The sequence below is a fragment of the Diadema antillarum genome, unplaced genomic scaffold, assembly GCF_040938485.1.
Source record: "Diadema antillarum isolate AM-2024a unplaced genomic scaffold, OU_Dant_1.0 seq00000119_RagTag, whole genome shotgun sequence".
NCBI lineage: Eukaryota > Metazoa > Echinodermata > Echinoidea > Diadematoida > Diadematidae > Diadema > Diadema antillarum.
In genome coordinates this window covers 549,248-567,604 of record NW_027271200.1, presented here as the reverse complement: position 1 = coordinate 567,604, position 18,357 = coordinate 549,248, and the positions used below count along the sequence as shown (strand labels likewise).

The 18,357-nt window shown below is 41.0% G+C and overlaps 1 protein-coding gene across 1 annotated transcript; it reads left to right on the top strand.

Annotated features, from left to right (window-relative positions):
- Nucleotides 1-391: 391 nt before the first annotated feature.
- Nucleotides 392-17,196, top strand: LOC139727085 (uncharacterized). The gene is made up of 15 exons (XM_071638066.1): nucleotides 392-507; nucleotides 2,463-2,603; nucleotides 3,329-3,475; nucleotides 4,096-4,156; nucleotides 6,105-6,270; nucleotides 6,675-6,872; nucleotides 8,971-9,238; nucleotides 9,520-9,716; nucleotides 10,310-10,475; nucleotides 11,030-11,181; nucleotides 11,652-11,862; nucleotides 12,315-12,808; nucleotides 13,512-13,660; nucleotides 14,019-14,223; nucleotides 16,501-17,196. Exons 2-15 carry the CDS (start codon nucleotides 2,477-2,479, stop codon nucleotides 16,750-16,752), a joined length of 2,793 nt encoding a protein of 930 aa, XP_071494167.1. The 5' UTR covers nucleotides 392-507; nucleotides 2,463-2,476; the 3' UTR covers nucleotides 16,753-17,196.
- The last annotated feature ends 1,161 nt before the right edge of the window (nucleotides 17,197-18,357 follow it).

The window sequence follows — 18,357 nt, the reverse complement described above, 5'->3', positions numbered from 1 at the left end:
AGAAGATGTATATTTCGAAGAGGTAGACACATTATAGAAGAGCACAAGACAGACACAGTTGTGGAGGAATACCTGTATACCGAAAATATAGTACTTGTTAGTAAAGCATTCAGTAAAGAAATTTCCGTCACTCGACTCCAATCGTCGCGAGTAAGTACAGGTAGTTCTCTAAACATGCCAGATACTGCTACTTGTCACATTGGAAATCCGCACACACACGTGTCCTTCGTCCGTATAGGCTAGACCGTCCACTCACATTTCATCGGGCCGTAGCGCGCATGCTCACACCAGCCATTCCAAAGTTGTTATTGGCAACTCGTACAAACAACCCCTGCGCGTACATACAGTAGCATTGGACAAGTGTTTCCCAAGAACAACACTGATAACGCAAGGGAAATCACGGAAATAGCAGCATTTATGTAGATTCCTACTATTAATATCTGATTCAGCCACAGGAATTCACCAATTGTGCTCGAAAAATTGTCTTCCTACGATCCAGACTGAAAGGTAGGCACGGAATTGACGTTTTTACATGTCCCCATGATTTGGTTCCCGACGTGTATTTTTTCAGTCCCATTCATTAGGTTGTGTGTAGTGTGTGATGAAGTGGTCACGATCGACCGAAACTCGGAGTCGGACTCGGAGTCGTAGTCGGAGCTTTCCTCTCGGAGTGCAGAGTGATATGACGATTGATTCTGCCAATGATAGAGCTAGCCCATCTCGTTTCCGATTGCTTTGTTCCTTAGTCTTTAGTATTATTATTTAAAATATTCGTCCTGCTTCATTATTGATTTCTGTCTAACGTTACTAGAAATAGATCTATACCACAGGTATAGGTTTGTCTATTACTAGTAATTATCTTATTCTTAATTGTGCTGTACCATTGGTTTGTAGATAATGTAAATAGTTGACCCGTAAATTGTATATTTTTTTCTCACTTTGTGTCATTACACTGTACCTTGATTTGATTTTGTCCAATACCCTATATTTGGGTGACATTGGAAAATAAAAAGCATATTGTCATTGCCATTGTCATTGTCAGTGATAGATGTCTAACACAAAACTACTTGTAAGTTGTAGTTTTGAGCTACAGTCTAGCAGGGAAAAAATATGCAAACATGCTACAGCATAATTTCACAAGAGAAAGCAAAATGTGTGTGAACAACGTAAATGGATCTATTGTTATGTTACAAACTTCTCAAAATTTCAGCTGCGCACACAGTTACACACACACACACACAAAAAAAAAAAATTCTAGGCTACATGTCAGTTCGGGAAACCCACTCACAAGGGGGGCCCCTCCTTATAAGTAACCCGTCCCCCTTATAAGTAACCCCGTCCCCCTTATAAGTAACCCCTGGGGCACCCCTTATAAGGAGTCTCCACGCTTTTTTGCAATGCAACGCGAAAATGAAAGGACTGCGGCAATTCGCTTGATTATGTCCATAAAGCTTCACAAGTTTCCTAGTTACTCACGAAATTTGAGCAAAATCGGTTTGAGGCATCATATCTAAAATCATGGATTTAAATGCGATGTCCAACGACCCATGCGAATGCTGAAATGCGAGCGATTACTGGCGTGAGTGTCGCCAGGCGCGGCGGCGCGGCAATGCTTGAGTGCAGACGTGGCGACTGAGTACGGAGACTCTCTCGTACTCAGTCGCCACGTCTGCACTCAAGCATTGCCGCGCCGCCGCGCCTGGCGACACTCGCGCCAGTAATCGCTGGCATTTCAGCATTCGCATGGGTCGTTTGACATCGCATTTAAATCCATGATTTTAGATATGATGCCTCAAACCGATTTTGCTCAAATTTCGTGAGTAACTAGGAAACTTGTGAAGCTTTACGGACATAATCAAGCGAATTGCCGCAGTCCTTTCATTTTCGCGTTGCATTGCAAAAAAGCGTGGAGACTCCTTATAAGGGGTGCCCCGGGGGTTACTTATAAGGGGGACGGGGTTACTTATAAGGGGGACGGGTTACTTATAAGGAGGGGCCCCCCTTGTGAGTGGGTTTCCCGAACTGATGTGGTAGTTCTGCAAGAAGTTAGCCCGACCAGACGCTGTAATTACGCCGGGCAACGTACCTACGTACAGCGACTGGGCTGTGTATAGTTAGCAAGAAGTGAGATACTTCCCAAGTGCATGCAGGAAGTTTTTCAGAAAGTTTCACTAGTAACTTTGAGAGCAGTTTGCAGTCACGCTGCCTAAACAATAAATTATGCAAAGCAAATTACTGGGTTGTGAAACTATGGGTAATTTCGCATTGCAGACAGCTTTACAGACCTGAAAAGGCATATTTCAGTTCAGGATGCAGATGTTATCAAAGTAACATCAAATGCAGAAATGTTTGTACATGATTTTTATTGTTTTTGTTTGATTTTTTTCCCTCTTAAATAGACATACCAGTATATCATTCTCTTTCATCTTCATCATTACTTTATCATGAATATTTCCATGCAGGACATCCAGTAAGAATGCCTGAGGTTGTTGGAATAGCAGAAGCAATTGAGGACCACATCAGGACCTTTGTCCTTTCTAAACGAGTCAGAGTTGCAGAGTTCTTCAAGGATTTTGACAGTCTTAGATCTGGATTTGTCACACGTAAGTGTTACAACGTATAAAAATCAGATATGATATCATATTCTACTACCATTATAGTAGCAAATGTAGATGGTATGTAGGGCCAACAAGATGACTCTCTGATTACATTCCAGGCAAAGAGATGGGAAGGTATTGGGTAAAAGTTCAACTCTTTGATAGCCTCTCACATGTGTTTGTTAATGCAATGATAGGATGAATATTTTGCGTGAAGTCTTTAAAATTGGAACAGCAGTAAATTTGACAGGGCAATGACCTGATAAGATTTGGATGAGGGGATTAGTGGCCTACCTGAAATCTAAAAAATTGGCATTTGGCAACCCTTGATTAAGTGCAAGTCTAAAAGGATATTGGTCATGTAATTCTGAAGTGCAGAGCAAATGATTGATCGCATGTTTAGACTGTGATGAATGTTAATGTGTTATGTTCATACTAACATCAAGTATAGCATAAATGCAGAGATGTAGCAGTCCATACTCTGATGTTGATTCCTATGATGCCACTAGTCGTTCACTAACTCTCTAGCCTGCTTTATAACACGTTCATAGCAGCTGGCAGTAAACAGCAGTCTAATTTGACAACCACCTCTGCTTAACTGTACAAACTGCCAAACAAATGGTTTGCATGCAAAGTGATATTTTTCTGTTATTTCTTAGAGTTTACTTACGACGCGCTCTTGTAGTGTGTGAAAACATCACTCAAAACTGTGCATGGTCTGTTTCCATCAGGTCCCCAGTACAGGCGATGTCTTGACCAAGGGTTCAACCTTGACCTGTCACAGCAGGAAGAAAACTCCCTCTTCTCAAAGTATGGAACCAGGAAAGATGGCACAGACTTCGTCAACTACCAGCAGTTTGCTGATGTCATTGAAAGAAGTGAGCTTCAAAGTCTACAGATCATTTTAACAGACTCCTTGAAATTAGAATTTCAAGTGTGTTGCAAGGTTTCTTGAAAGGAAGAAATTTCCAATATTATCTTGTGTTTCCTTTGAAAGGAGCGTTTTAAGGGATGATATAGTTTTGGTTGAGACGGTACTTCAGGTTTCCAACTTTCTTGTTAGATATTGAGAAACTTGTTGTTAAAATACAAAAGAGCATACAATTCTAAGAGCCATTCAAAGTTTTAATGAAAATTGGTTTTGAAATGTCTGTGATTTCCAAAACAATGCAGTCCCAATAAAATGTGGGATCACCTTTTATTAGGATTGCGATATAATTAGAAACCACTCATGAATCTTAAAAGGAGTATAAGATTCTATGAGGAATTCAAAGTTTATTTCATAAAAATCTGTTTTGAGTGGCTAATATATCCAAAATTAAAGTAAAACAAAGCGAGCTGAATCCCCATCTCAACCAAAACTGTACCATCCCTTTAAGCCCTGCCATCTTATTATTGGAATTGAGATACAGATTTATGTTGCCTCATGATAAAGTCAAATATTCATCACAATTGTTGTTCTTGTGTTGATATTAAAATCTCTTATTCTCTTTCTCAGCATTCAAGCCAGATTTTCTGCAACAGAGGCCTGAGAGTCAGATTAATGAAGCACCAGAAATGTGAGTTGTATTATCGAGTGTATGTTTGTGTGGGTTTTTATTTATTTATTTATTTTTTATAGCAGATCCCAACATGGAGTTACCTCAAATGTAATTCAAAGTTCACGGTGAATCAATCCTCACACTCGATATCTCAGGACAGAGATTTTTAGCTCACCTGAGCCAAAGGCTCAAGTGAGCTATTGCGATCGCCCTTCGTCCGGCGTCCGTCGTGCGTCGTGCGTCGTGCGTCGTCCGTCGTCCGTCGTCCGTCGTCCGTCGTGCGTCGTGCGTAAACTTTTTACATTTTCATCTTCTTCTTGAAAACCCCAAGACCGATTTTCATCAAACTTGGCAGGTAGCATCCCTAGGGGGTTAGGAACTCAATTTGTTAAAATGGGCACCATGCCCCGCCCAGGGGGCCCCCAGGGGGGCCCAAACCCCCCAAAATTAAGGAATCTGTAAAAATCTTCTTCTCTAGAACCAGAAGTGATAGAGCTAAGTTAATACTATGAGTTAGTACATTGATGACTGTAGTTTCAAGTTTGTTCATGGCAGAATCAGGGGTGCCCCCCTTGGGACCCAGGGGAGGGGGGTGGGGAAGGGTTCTAATGGGGCCTAAATTGTACATTTTCATCTTCTTCTTGAGAACCCCATGACCCATTTTCACCAAACTTGGCAGGTAGCATCCCTAGGGGGTTAGGAACTCAATTTGTTAAAATGGGCACCATGCCCCACCCAGGGGGCCCTCAGGGGGCCCAAGCCCCCCAAAATTAAGGATTCTGCAAAAATCTTCTTCTCTAGAACCAGAAGTGATAGTGCTTAGTTAATACTATGAGTTAGTACATTGATGACTGTAGTTTCAAGTTTGTTCATGGCAGAATCAGGGGTGCCCCCCTTGGGACCCAGGGGAGGGGGTGAGGAGGGGTCCTAATGGGGCCTAAATTGTACATTTTTATCGTCGTCTTGAGAACCCCATGACCCATTTTCACCAAACTTGGCAGGTAGCATCCCTAGGGGGTTAGGATCTCAATTTGTTAAAATGGGCACCATGCCCCACCCAGGGGGCCCCCAGGGGTCCCAAACCCCCCAAATGAAGGAATCTTTATAAATCTTCTCTAGAATCAGAAGTTATAGAGCTGAGATAATACTATGAGTGAGTACATTAATGACTGTAGTTTCAAGTTTGTTCATAGGAGATCCAGGGGTGCCCCTCTTGGGTGGGGGGGGGGGGGGTGGTTGGAAGGGTCCAAATGGGGGCCTGAATTGTACATTTTCATCTTCTTCCTGAAAACCTCATGATGGATTTTTGTCAAACTTGGCACGTAGCATCCCTAGGGGGTCAGGATCTCAATTTATCAAAATGGGCACCATGCCCCACCCAGAGGGCCCCAGGGGGCCCCAATCCCCCCAAATTAAGGAATCTTAAAAAAATTGGGCCTTTATTGTACATTTTCATCTTCTGCTTGAGAATGCCTGGTCAAATTTTGGTGGAGCTGTAAATAATTTAGATTAGTGACTGCGTGAAAGGTGAACTTGCGATACTCAGGTGAGCGCTAGACCCGCGGGTCTCTTGTTTTTTTTTCACTCTAGCAAATGCTTAAATAGCAGTGATTGCCTTACCTTTACACCCAAAATAAGATGACAACAGAGTAATTTACCTGTATCTACTTTATACTTTTTTATGGAAGAAGAAAATGTTATTTTGTTGATGAAGGTGTTCTCTGCAATGGAGTTATGATATCATGCCAGGATAGCATTTTCTTGTTGTAACTAGATGGACATGGGGCAATCATATAGAATTAATGTACATTGTAATGGGTGACCCCAAACAGGGAAATTTGCAGAGATGCTCTGCAGGTAATAAAACACTCATGGTAATGGATTTGGGTATAAATTGCTGTTGTTTCTAAGAAGACACTCATTTTTTTTTTCTTCCAATTCATCTCATTGGCATTGCTCCCAATAGCCTTGGAACATCAAGGACAATCCGTCCCCTGAGCCCCGCCTCACAGAACCGCATCGATGCCCTCATCAGGCAGATTGCACCATACTACAAGTACCACGAGATTACCATTCGGAGTTGCTATGAAGACTTCGACAAGCACAACAAGGGCATCGTGACAGAACCACAGGTAGGCAGGGCCCATTCTTATTTGCACACTTGCTTGCTTTTTTCATTGCATGGGCAGAACTACATCAAGGCATGAAGAGAGTCCGAAGCATTGCAAGACCAGAAGAGAGATAAATGGCTAAGTGACAGGGCAGATAGCTGTGATGGTTATTGAAAGCTTCTGTATTGAATTGTATGATTTTATTCTTATTATTACAGTGTTGTAGTACATCTAACATCATTGAACATCATACTGTTTTATTTTTGCATGTTGATATGAAGCTATGTTTAAGTTGCATTCTCACAAATTTGTTAGTTGTGTAGGCATTGAATATTTTTCTACGTGCATCAAAGTAACAATCTTGGTTTTGATTCACCATGGTCTCAATACTAGCTTTCTGCTGCTTGTATTTTTCATTTCCCCAGTTTTTTCGCTCGTTCCCATACCCTCCTGGTGTTGCTGAGCAAGATGTACAACTCCTCGCCAAGCGTTATCGTGACCCACACAAGGAAGGCATCTGCAACTACCTAAACTTTCACAATGACGTAGAAAGAGCCAAGGGAGACTTGGAAGAGAAATTGTTTGAAGGGAAGCCCCCAGCTACCTACAATATTCCAAAAGAGGTGAGATCAATATTCATTTAATGTGTAGTCTGTGCTCATACTTTATATTTTTTTGTCATGTAAGACATCTAAATCAGGTGGAAATTTCTATAAAAAAAAAAAAAACTCTGTGTTTACTTCCCTCAAACTATCATCAATGCTGCCTTCTGTGTGTGCTTGTGGCTGTAAAAAGACAAAGACAGTAAAGGGGCGATCACACATCGCCGGTTTAGATGGCGGTTCATGGCGGTTCGGCAATTCGCTGTGCTCCGCCAAAGACCGTGTTCACACCATACACAAACCCTGGTCATCCGTCACTCATCCGCCATAAACCCCGAGAACCGCGGGTAACCGCCAGAAAAATTGAACATGTTTAATTTTTCATGGCGGTCTTGGCGGTTTGAAGTGGACCGTGTTCAAAACGCCATTCACCGTGTAAAGAATGCATCCTCCGTGTTTCCACCGTATGATTCGTGATAACACCGTGTTAACACCACCATAACTTTTCATGCAAAAACAAATGTAGAACTTAAAGGAGAATAATGCCTCCGGCGACACTTCGTGGCGGAGCAATAAAAAAAAAAATGGAAAAAAGGCAAAGATGAACCCATAATACATGATCGGGTAAATATTTTGAATGCTAAAGTTTCATTACTTTTTCTTTTTATTTTAACACATAGAGTAACAAAGAAAGTTTAATGTTCAAAAAGTTGGTAGGTATGTTGAATAGTACATCATTTACATTGAAAGGTGTGTTCATGATTTTCTTAAAGCTTACCAGCTTAAAAGATGGCCAGCTACGTGAACCTGTAAGTTATACACAGAAGACTTATGTAAATACATACTGTATGTTGGGTTCCGCTTTCGTGATTATATACTGTAAAAGTGGAAATTTTCGCGGTGTTGAAATTTTCGCACATTTCACACAAATAGAAACTAGTGCGAAAATGAAAGCACGCGAATATTTCTGCTTGCCATATGTTCCTGTAGTTCATGTCTTGATACCGCGGAATTAAAAACACGCGAAACTCTTCTTATCCGGCCGAGCGCGAAAAATTGGTCGCGCGAAAATATCCACTTTTACAGTATGCCTCCTTGTAAGACAGCATGTTGATACAGATATGTTGAAACTTAAGAGAGTAGAGGGAAAAGCGATGTTGAAAGTTGAAAAAAACCACACCAGTATTATATTATGTGAACCTGTAAATAAACAGGAAACTATGAGATATACTGTATTCTTCTTTGATATGTATGTCTTTTTATTGACGGTTTTGGAGATATGTCAAAACTTAAAGAGAAAAAAAGAGGAGTTGAAACAAGCAAGTACTTGAACATCACTTGATATAAACCTGCAAATGAACAGGAAAGTTTGTAAACTATGTTGGATTCTGCTTTGCCATGTATGTCTTTTTAATGACAGTTAATACAGATATTTTAAAAGTTAAAAGAGAGAGAAAAAAGCATATATTGAAACTTGAAGACAGTTGCTTATTACATTACTTTAATATGTCAATCTGTAAATACACAGGGGGTTACAACATTTCATAATTTCTTTTAAATTGTGATTACATAACAAAACAATACGCTCCATGTTGTAACCCATTGAAGACGAGTGAAAGGGCTCTGATTGCATCCAACTTTAGGGACTTGGTATGGACCCCTCCACCTTTCGGGGAGATCCATGTCACTACCGCTCCAATCCGCGTTAGAGACGTGTTCAAAACGTGTTGAGAACGTAGTCATATTGCGTTTAATTGTTTTCCGCCATCGTTGGGACACGGTTCACGGCGATTTGAGAACCGCCATGAACGGCCATCTAAACCGGCGATGTGTGATCATCCCTTAAGCCCACCAGGGTATTTGCTAAAATCATGGGGCCATTTACAAATATGGCATTTGCACCCCTGATTTGTTTCATGACCTTATAAGCTGCCCAGATTCATTTTATGTGTAATTTGTGCTGCCCAGATTCATTTCACGTGTATTCTGTGCTTCTTTATAGTTTTTGTCATATGAGACATCTAAATCACATGAAGTTTCTGCAGAAAACCAACCTCTGCAGTTATTTCCCTCAAACTATCATCAATGTCACATTCTGTATGTGTGCTTGTGACTATAGGAAGAGGAGGACAGTGAGCTCAACAGGATCTTTGCTAAAATCCAAGTGGCCGTTCACAAATTTGGCATTCGCACCCCCGAGTTCTTCCGTGACCACGATAAGCTGCGCAGTTATGTCATCACAGAGAACCAGTTCAAGTGTGGCCTGCTGCTGTGCGTGAGCAACAAGGTGGAGCTGTCGCGAGATGAAGTGCAGAAGGTGGTTAACCACTACAAGATGCCAGACGGCCGAGTGCACTACAAGGAATTCTGCGACCTGATGGAAAATGGTAACGATCAAACCATCATTGAATATACAGATCTTGTGTTTGTGAGATTTCTTGCATCACTGGTGTATTCTTTGCCTACAGAACTAAAATGTTATTAGGCTTGATCAGTTGTGCTAAGGATATCATCAAATATGAAGATTGAAAATATATGACTCTTGAAAAGAGACTTCGAAATCATTTTAAACAGTTGTGACCTCACATCCAATGTGGGATAGTGAAAAACAGAGAATTGTAGGTATATGATAAGAAATAAAATTATGGATGTCTATTTTGCTTTGAAGCTTTCAATGATCCCCATCTGGAGAAAAAGCCGACCACTGATGTCTACCGCCCTCGTCGAGGTGAGCTGTCTCGGACCCTGAACAACTTGGGCAGCGGAGACGAGGAGACCCGTCTGGCGTTCATCCTGGACAAGATATCGGAGGACGTTAAGAAGCGCCGTCTTATGATGATCCAGTATTTTCAGGACTACGACAGGGTAAGGATGCCATCCTTGATAGCTCTCCATTTCTCACTTCAGAATCCATCTGCAAACTACAACAACAAACAAACAAACAAACACATGGCAATGACAAACCATCAAAGTGTGTAATTAAGTTCCAAGCAAGCTTATACATAGGGTCCATCCCTCGTTTGCCAGCTGTTTACTGTATACGTCATATATTTAGCAAGTCTAAATTTAGCGAGTGGTTAGATTCACGAATATGGAGTACAGTACTGAACTGAGAAATGTATGCATGCACATCACATTCATGTCTTGATCAGAGTTGATATTTTTGTGTGTTTAAAAAATTCTTGTTTAGCACCCGACTCGCGAAATTCACGAAAATAAAGATATCACAAAATATTCGGCATACACAGTATACTGCATCAAACAGCTTGTACCGTAAGTTAAATGACATCAAAAGAAGTACTAGAGCCAATGATCTTTCTCACAACAACAAACGTACCTCCCCCCCCCCCTCTACATCTTGCCCCTTCAATGCACAGTGAATAGTGGATTCTCCAAACTTAGAAAGAGATGTTTGATTCCACTACTAAGTCTCTCCAATCAACATGTAAAATTTTCAGAGCAAGGCGTACACAAGAAACGTGACAAAAGATCAGTTTGGCCGCATCCTCCACTTCCTGTCACTCAACGTCTCCAAGAAGGACTTCGAGCTTCTGTGCCGCAAGTTTGAAGAGCCGTCCAGCAAGGATATCAACTACCCTGCTTTCGTCCAAGCAGTAGACCAAGGTACATAGTGACCACTCAAATATTCTAATGCCTCCTAGTGCAACTATTGTTAGTGGTGCAGCCTATTAATTTTTCTGCTGTAATATAATCCCAGCAGTTGGACTTGTTGTCATAAAGTTGAACTTACATAGTGTATGGTTGATAGCGATGAAGAGTCCACTTTATATGCTTTCTAGTACAATGTACTGTGAATCATATAGCTCTCTAGACAGTAACGTGTAGACCTTTTCATTGTCCTGGGGTATGTTGTCTTGTGTTTATTTTGTGTTGCTTATGAGACATGCAGTATGATCGAAATCTGTAACAAAAAATAGACTTCTTTAATTTTTCTGCTCAGTATTTCATGATTATGTGGGTGTGAAAGTTACCATTATGCAGAGATGAAAACCTGATGGCATTCAGAATTTTAGAGTTATGGAAAAGCAAATGATTTTGCCAGTCAAAATAAGGCAATGGTAGACAATTTACTCCATTTCTCTTGAGTTTGTGAGTCTGTCCAGGAAGATATTAACACTTTATTCCAAATTTCTCTTTCCATTATATCCATCTGTCAGAATACATTGGCTTTACCACTGATAACAGTAGTGACAAGCCCAAACGCCGACCACGCACGCCAACGGCTGACAAGCCAGTGGACTCTAGTCATGTGAATGTTGCTGAAGTTGTCTCACGGATCAGAAACCATGTTCTGAAAAGCAGGATAAGGGTGAGTTGATCGGGTAGAAGAATGCTGATTGAACCTCGATAAGCTTCTATTTCCAATTGTCAGTGTACTAAGATTTTTAGACGTGTGAGGATGTCTGTTAATTTTGTTCTGATTGATGTAAGAACTGGGACAGATATCAAAGACGTAAAACTTAGATTTATAGTAGGATATGTTAGCATGACTTTGTATTTTGAGTCATTGTTTTTTTTTTTAATCCAAGACTGATTTGAAAAGGGAACACTACGTTTCCGAGTTTTTAACTCCTTGATTTATTGTTGTTCCAGGACCATCTTTAACACTAGTGTTCACTGTTATCTTTCTGTTTAGTTGATTTGAATTTCAACTATAACAGTAATGTCTATACTTGCCACATATATGTTGATTATGCCACTTGTATATTGGATATAGCTTGAGTTATAGCTTGATTAATGGATCATGAAAATGCCAAATATTCTCAAATTCTTTCCCAGGTATGCGAGTATTTCCAAGACTTTGACCCGCTGCGTGAACGGTCCATCCCCCGCAGCAAGTTCCGCATGGGACTGAGTGCAATGGGACTGAGTGCCCTCGGTGAGCTGAACATCGCCAATGCCGAGTTCAAAGCTCTCAGTGATTTCTATGCAGAACCCAAGAATGCAGATGCCATCCAGTGGCAGAAGTTTGAGAAGGATATTGAAACTGGTGAGTGCACATTTTGTCACTTTTAGAGTTGGTGTTGCATCTCAGTAGTTTTCTGGCCAAGCGCGACTGAAGTAAAATTCTGCTGTATGTTTAAGTCAGCTGTAATGGTGTAGAGTGAAAATCAAGAGTGGTAGAACTTTCATCACAATTGGATGTAAGAAAGTTTGGATTCTCACATATTTCTGACTTGAAGAATTAAGGAAAGGGGTTTGCTCTATGTAGTTTATCTGTACAGGTTATTTCTTATCTTTATTTGATGTGTTACTAACAGTTATTATGTCGCTTTCATTAGCTGAACTCTGAATCCATCATGAAATACTGAATACAAGCAAATATGCTTTGAAGGTCAATTAAATGAGATGCCTTTTTTACATTCCTTAATGTAGTGATATGGAACACTTCTGCGTCTCAATCACACTGTTCTGTTTTCTTGTGTCTTTCTAATGAGGCAGTGTTCACCCAAGTTGTGCCTAACCTGGAGAAAACACCGACCAGTACTGTCATTCCTACCGAGGCCTTTCTCATGGACAAGCCGGGCACCTTGAACTGGCAGACGGCACCCGAGCCGTTGCAGGTCACGGTGACGGATGCCATGGAGCGCATGCAGGCCCGCGTGGAGCAGCGCCGCGTCCTGCTGAAGCCCACCTTCCAGGACTTCGACCGCCACAACATGGGCATCGTCACCCAGAGCCAGTTCCGGCAGTGCCTGACCTACTTGGGACTGACCGCATCTGAGGAGGAGATGCGGGCACTGGAGGCCAAGTACACCAACGAAATGGGCTTCAACTACATCCAGTTCCTGGAAGAGCTGCAGCCCCGCCCCCAGCAAGACCTGAAGTATTTGCAGCGGCTAGCGGAGTTGGAGTTGGTCAACAACAGGAAGGTCTCGCTGGAGAAGAACCCCCTGAGGGACGTGGAGAGCATCATGGACAAGATCAAGACCAAGGTATGACCAAGAGGCATAACGCCATGATGTTCAGTGGTTGTTTCGTGGATTGCAGCATGTTTGTCAGGCGTGGTCTCTTCCCTGCGATAAAATTGATCCTTTGAAGTGTAAAAGTGTGATGTGAAACTTTCACTGAACTTTTTGACAGGCTACATGATGCACTAGATTGCAAAAGCAATGAAAGAGATAAACCCAGACCTGTGTTTTGCAGATTGGTTTAACAATTAAAAGTATCCTATGCCCTGCTGAATTTCAGATTAATGCTGTCATTCGTCCGGAATCACCTACTTCCGCAGTCTTTTGATTTAAGACTCTTCACTCACATTATAATTGTAATGAAAATAGTTGAAGTAATTTTACCATGAAGTACTTTTCCTATTTAGTTTTATTGCAGGTGAATGGCAAAAGTTACTATAGCCCCATACACAACCAAAACACTTATTTTGTGATAGATATATATTAGGAAGCGTACATTGTGCGCTGCAGTTCAACTAGTCAATGATGTGTTTGCTTTAATGTCAGTGGAAAGCATACTCTAGAAATAATAAACCCCTGCAGCTGCTAAAACAAAGAATATGAATATCCCCAAACAGGAGGAATCATGTGATGCAGAATCATGACAGCTACCACTAGCTCTTTGAATATGTGTGAAACTTTTAAAATCAGCATGATCATCTAATTCATCAATCCCTTCGCTTCACAGGTGATGAGGGAAAGGATCCGAGTTCTCGAATTCATGCGCAACTACGACAAGTTGCGAACTGGCCGCATGCTGAAGGAGAACTTCCGCAGATCTCTGGACAATGCAGGACTTGGTCTCCAGCCGTCTGAGGTGGAAATCCTGATTGAAGTGTGAGTAGCCTGACTTTGCTTCTTCACCTTCCCACCTCACCATTTCACATGAGGAAGTCAAATGAGGATGTTGTTTTGTAGAAACACATCTGACACCAAAGACATTATGATCCTGTTCCATTCATTATATTGAATACACAAAAGTACTTTGTCATCTCTTTGACAGTGATACAAGTTTAGATTATCAGAGGCATAACTTGGATTCAGGATGATTTATCACACTTAAAAGTTGAGCTAAGCGTTATGTGACATTGAAGGTGAGGGTAATTGGGGCGAAAATGAAACATAATGCTATTGCAGGATGTGTGATTGATATCATATATATTGCAACTCCATTTAAATTACTTGGCTTCTACAGCTTCGAGTGGCCAGAGGATACAAACTTTGTGCAGTACCTGCCCTTTAACAATGAAGTCGAAAGCATCTTCACCCTGAAGAACCTTGAGAAGGCTCCGCTAGTCACGCCCCAGCAGTTCAAGCCGGCCGTCCAGGTGGAGAAGAATGTGTTGAACCCTGGTGAAGAGGAGATCCTGGCCAGTGTGGTGCAGAGGTTGGCTCAGAAGGTGAGAGAGAGATAGTGGGGATTGAGTGGTAGGGTTACGTGACGAATTTATATCTCGGCTTGTGTGTGTAATACTGTATGTGTATCCAGTGATACGGGATCATTTACTTGCCTACAGCTGGTATGGTTGTACTTAGGGAAAGCCAAGTCAATTTACTGCCCGCAATAATGACGTTGGTCAAATATTATCAGGTCAGTGAAATGGGTTTTGCCGGTAAGGTAGAGGAGGCTTGTTCTAAAGGGGAGAGAAGAAAAAAGGGGGGTTGGGCAGATAAAGGTGGTAGTTGGAAAGGGAAGAACAACTGGGATGGTCAGTAGAAGGAAATGTACCCAGTAAGCTGCTCGATAGGCAAGGGTACAGAAAGAGATGGGAAAAGTATGTCTTTTAGACAATTAAGACTAGCTCAGAGCTTGGGGAGTGGGGGAGAATATAATGTAGTACGAAAGCAGACTCCAGCTTAGACAAGAAGATAAAAGAAATGGGGGTAGCTAGCAGTGTAGCACAAACTAGCTGAGATAGAATGGTTACAGGGATATAGCAAATGGTGGGTTCCTCCAGCAGTATCTGGGAAAGGCAGCAGTTAGTGAAAAAGAGGCTCATCAGATAAGACAAAGATATTCATATGACCATCTAAGAGGGACAAAATTTTTGACATCAAAACTCTTGATTTTTGGTGTCTGTCAATGCATCAGTTATAACATGAATATCAAAGTGTAAATGCCTTGGAAGGTTTAGGGAGCCACTGTTAAAGTAATGCATGCACACATGCAACATTTGTTTGATTTGGAAGTTTTTTCTGTGCTTTAGAGTTTGTGTGTCCCTTTTGCAACCCTGAAAATTAGATTCCTACTATAAGTTGGTATATTGTAAAGGTAGGTAAATCAGACCTCATCTCCTTAGCATAATAAAACCTGAAACTTAATGATGGAGTTGGAAATACTATAGTTTTGAAATGATTTCGTACGTATGCGCAGTAGAGTATATTATCATAGTAGCTGCGCAATATAAATGTCCTTTATTATTATTATTACTCAAAAACACAAAAAAATCAACTGTTAGTCTCTGTGCAAATGGGAAACATTCTAGAGTGACATGGCGTTAGTTTTTCATTTATTTTTTAAATCATCTGAGGTGTGTTACCATGAGATTTTATGCACGCTGTTGAGAGACAATTCTTGTTCAACCAGGCAAAATGTCATGACGTTTGCAAAAGGGATATACAGCCTTTAATGTGTCAAATCTCATTGGGATGAGTTATCTGTAGTTATCGGAAACTGTTTCGTGCACATTGAGACAATTAAGAGCACTCCTTGCTTTCTGATTCAGATAACTATTCAAAGAATCACTTTGCATTTACGAGCACTTCGCCCATCACTTTCGCTACCCTTCTGCTTGAGACAATCTGGGAGAGATGTGATGATAATAGGTTTCAATGGGCTCTGACTTTCACTTTTACGGTGACAACGGGAGTACATCATCTCTCAGTGAGAAGGATAAGTCACTGATATAGTACTGCCGCTTTTATCTAAGCGTTGAACAGGAATGACAAGAGACTTAGACCAGGACGTGAAGATGTGACCGGAAAGATAGAAACTCATGCAAGAATATGGCGCCCCATTAACGAGTTGTGCACACATGAACCTCTTTGTAAATGAAATTTCTTGGAATGTCCAGAGGTAGCAAATTGACACTGGCTATTGTGGTATGATTATTTGAATATGTTATCAATAACCCTGGCTGCAAATATCAAGATACCTCCATCCTGTCTGTTACAGAACTCTTTCTCATTAATTGCTCCTTTTTTTTTGGGGGGGGGGTGGGGGGAAGGGAGGGGGCAAACTTTGGCAAAGCTTTTGTAAAGAGTACATAGTATGATGACTTGTTTGATATGAGAGTGGGGTAGCCTGCTGTGGCAGAATTTCTTAGCATGACAAGTAAGTGGACTTGTCAATGTGCTGAAGGTCTAAATTGTAGCAAGGCAATTGTATTTGAATTGTGGTAAATATTATGTTTTGAAATGGGAATGAATGAATGAATGAATGAATGAATGAATGAATGAATGAATGAATGAATGAATGAATGAATGAATGAATGAATGAATGAATGGATGGATGGATGGATGGATGGATGGATGGATGGATGGATGGATGGATGGATGGATGGATGGATGAATGAATGAATGAATGAATGAATGAATGAATGAATGAATGAATGAATGAATGAAAGAAACAGTAAAGAAATTATATAAAGGGAATTTTTCTTTCATTATCTGTACAGGTACGGAAAGGTCGCATCCAGCTGTATCCGCTCTTTGAGGACTATGACCGCGTCCACAATGGCACTGTCTCCCGCTCCCAGTTCCGCCGCGTGCTCAGTGAGCTGGAACTTGGCTCCCTCGTCAACGAGGTGGACCTGGACGTCCTGTGGAAGAAGTTTGAGATCACGATCGGCGGGAAAAATGATGTGGACTACTGCGCCTTCTGCGACCTGATCTACAAGAATGCAAAGATTGAGCTCTTTAATCCATGAACAGGCTTGATATGGACAAACACTGGTTTGACATCAAATGATGTGGCTTAATCCATTTTTCATGTGATTAACTTTCAAGTAGACTTCAAAGTGTCTCCCTGTCTATGAATAATTTGCCCGTAGGAATTTCACATGCTTCAGCAAGACTGCAAAGAAGAAGGAGGATAATATGATGGCTGTTTTAACCTACAAGAAGGCACCACCTCAAGAACCTACCTTGTTTGCTTTCTCACAATGTGTGATCCACTTCCCTATCAAGTCGACTGGAAGTGGGTTAGGGTTTCTCTCTTGATGTGTTTTATTGAGACCTTTTCCAGAACCAAGAGAAGGGTAAACCAAACCACTGTGTATATGGGTCCACCACGGCTGGGTTGATTCAGAATACCCATTTATTAACTCAAATTCAACTAGATCTTGATTTGGCATTTGCCCCGAAGAAGTATGATAAAGCACAAACTGTAGTGATTACAATTGCAAAGTTTGTTAGGGGTTTTTATTGGACTCTTACTGTCGTTGGCAGTCAGTTTCTGTGAAGAGATTCAAACTTGAGAAAATTGCACCTGAAAACCATGTCTCCCATGTTTAGAATGTTTCCAATAAAGCATAAGATGTACAGTGGAAACTCGATATAACGAGATGGTTGGGACCGAGTCATTTTCCTCGTTATAGCCGATATCTCGTTATATCAGTAGGCATAAAAGAAGGTATAAAATAAATACATTAATTTGCACATGTGGGACTACCCATCATATTTCAATCAATACTGATAACTTGATATTGAAGGTGAGGGAATTACTCACCTTTATGAGTAAGAAGATGTTTTGGCCAAGGAAATTCAATATCAAGAATGTACGTGTTTCTTATTAATTGTAGATGTTTGAATTTGTAAATTTATATAGCTTGCGATTGTATCAAGATCGTTTGTGGATTGGTATGTGGTTATCGTATGGGTGTGTGTTGTGTGGAAAGCTTGAATATGGTCTGCATAATGCTGTGTGTGTATGTGACACATTCTGTACATTACGACTGCGTGTGTGTGAAGACGGGGAATTCCCTAAGTAGAAGACCAATCACAGCATCAGATTGCCTCACACCTGCTAAACGTCATGATGATGTCATGTATACATATGGCCGTCCCACCACATTTTCTGCATGTATCAGTGTGCGTGCACACACACACTTCACACGTACAACATGCAGTGCTAGCTGGAGTGCACTGAAGAAAATGATTATGTGTGTACAAGACAGTTTTTGGCGCATCAAGCCTTACAATCTCGGAAGATGATAGCACAGGCGAAGTAAAGCTTTACCGAAGGCATTTTGCTTTACCTCGCTATAGCAGGTTTGATTTACTATGTTTTTCTTTGTTTGGAAGTCACAAAATTTCTCTCGTTATAGCAGTTATTTCGTTATAGCCGATCTCGCTATAAGAGTAGCATTTTACATAGACTTGTGTGGAAGGAAATTTGGGACCGAGAAAATTTCCTTGTTATAACCGATATCTCGTTATAGCAGTGTTCGTTATACCGAGTTTCCCCTGTATATTGATGAACCAAACAGGATGCATCATGGGAATTACGATCAGAGACATGCAGTATCCAAAAT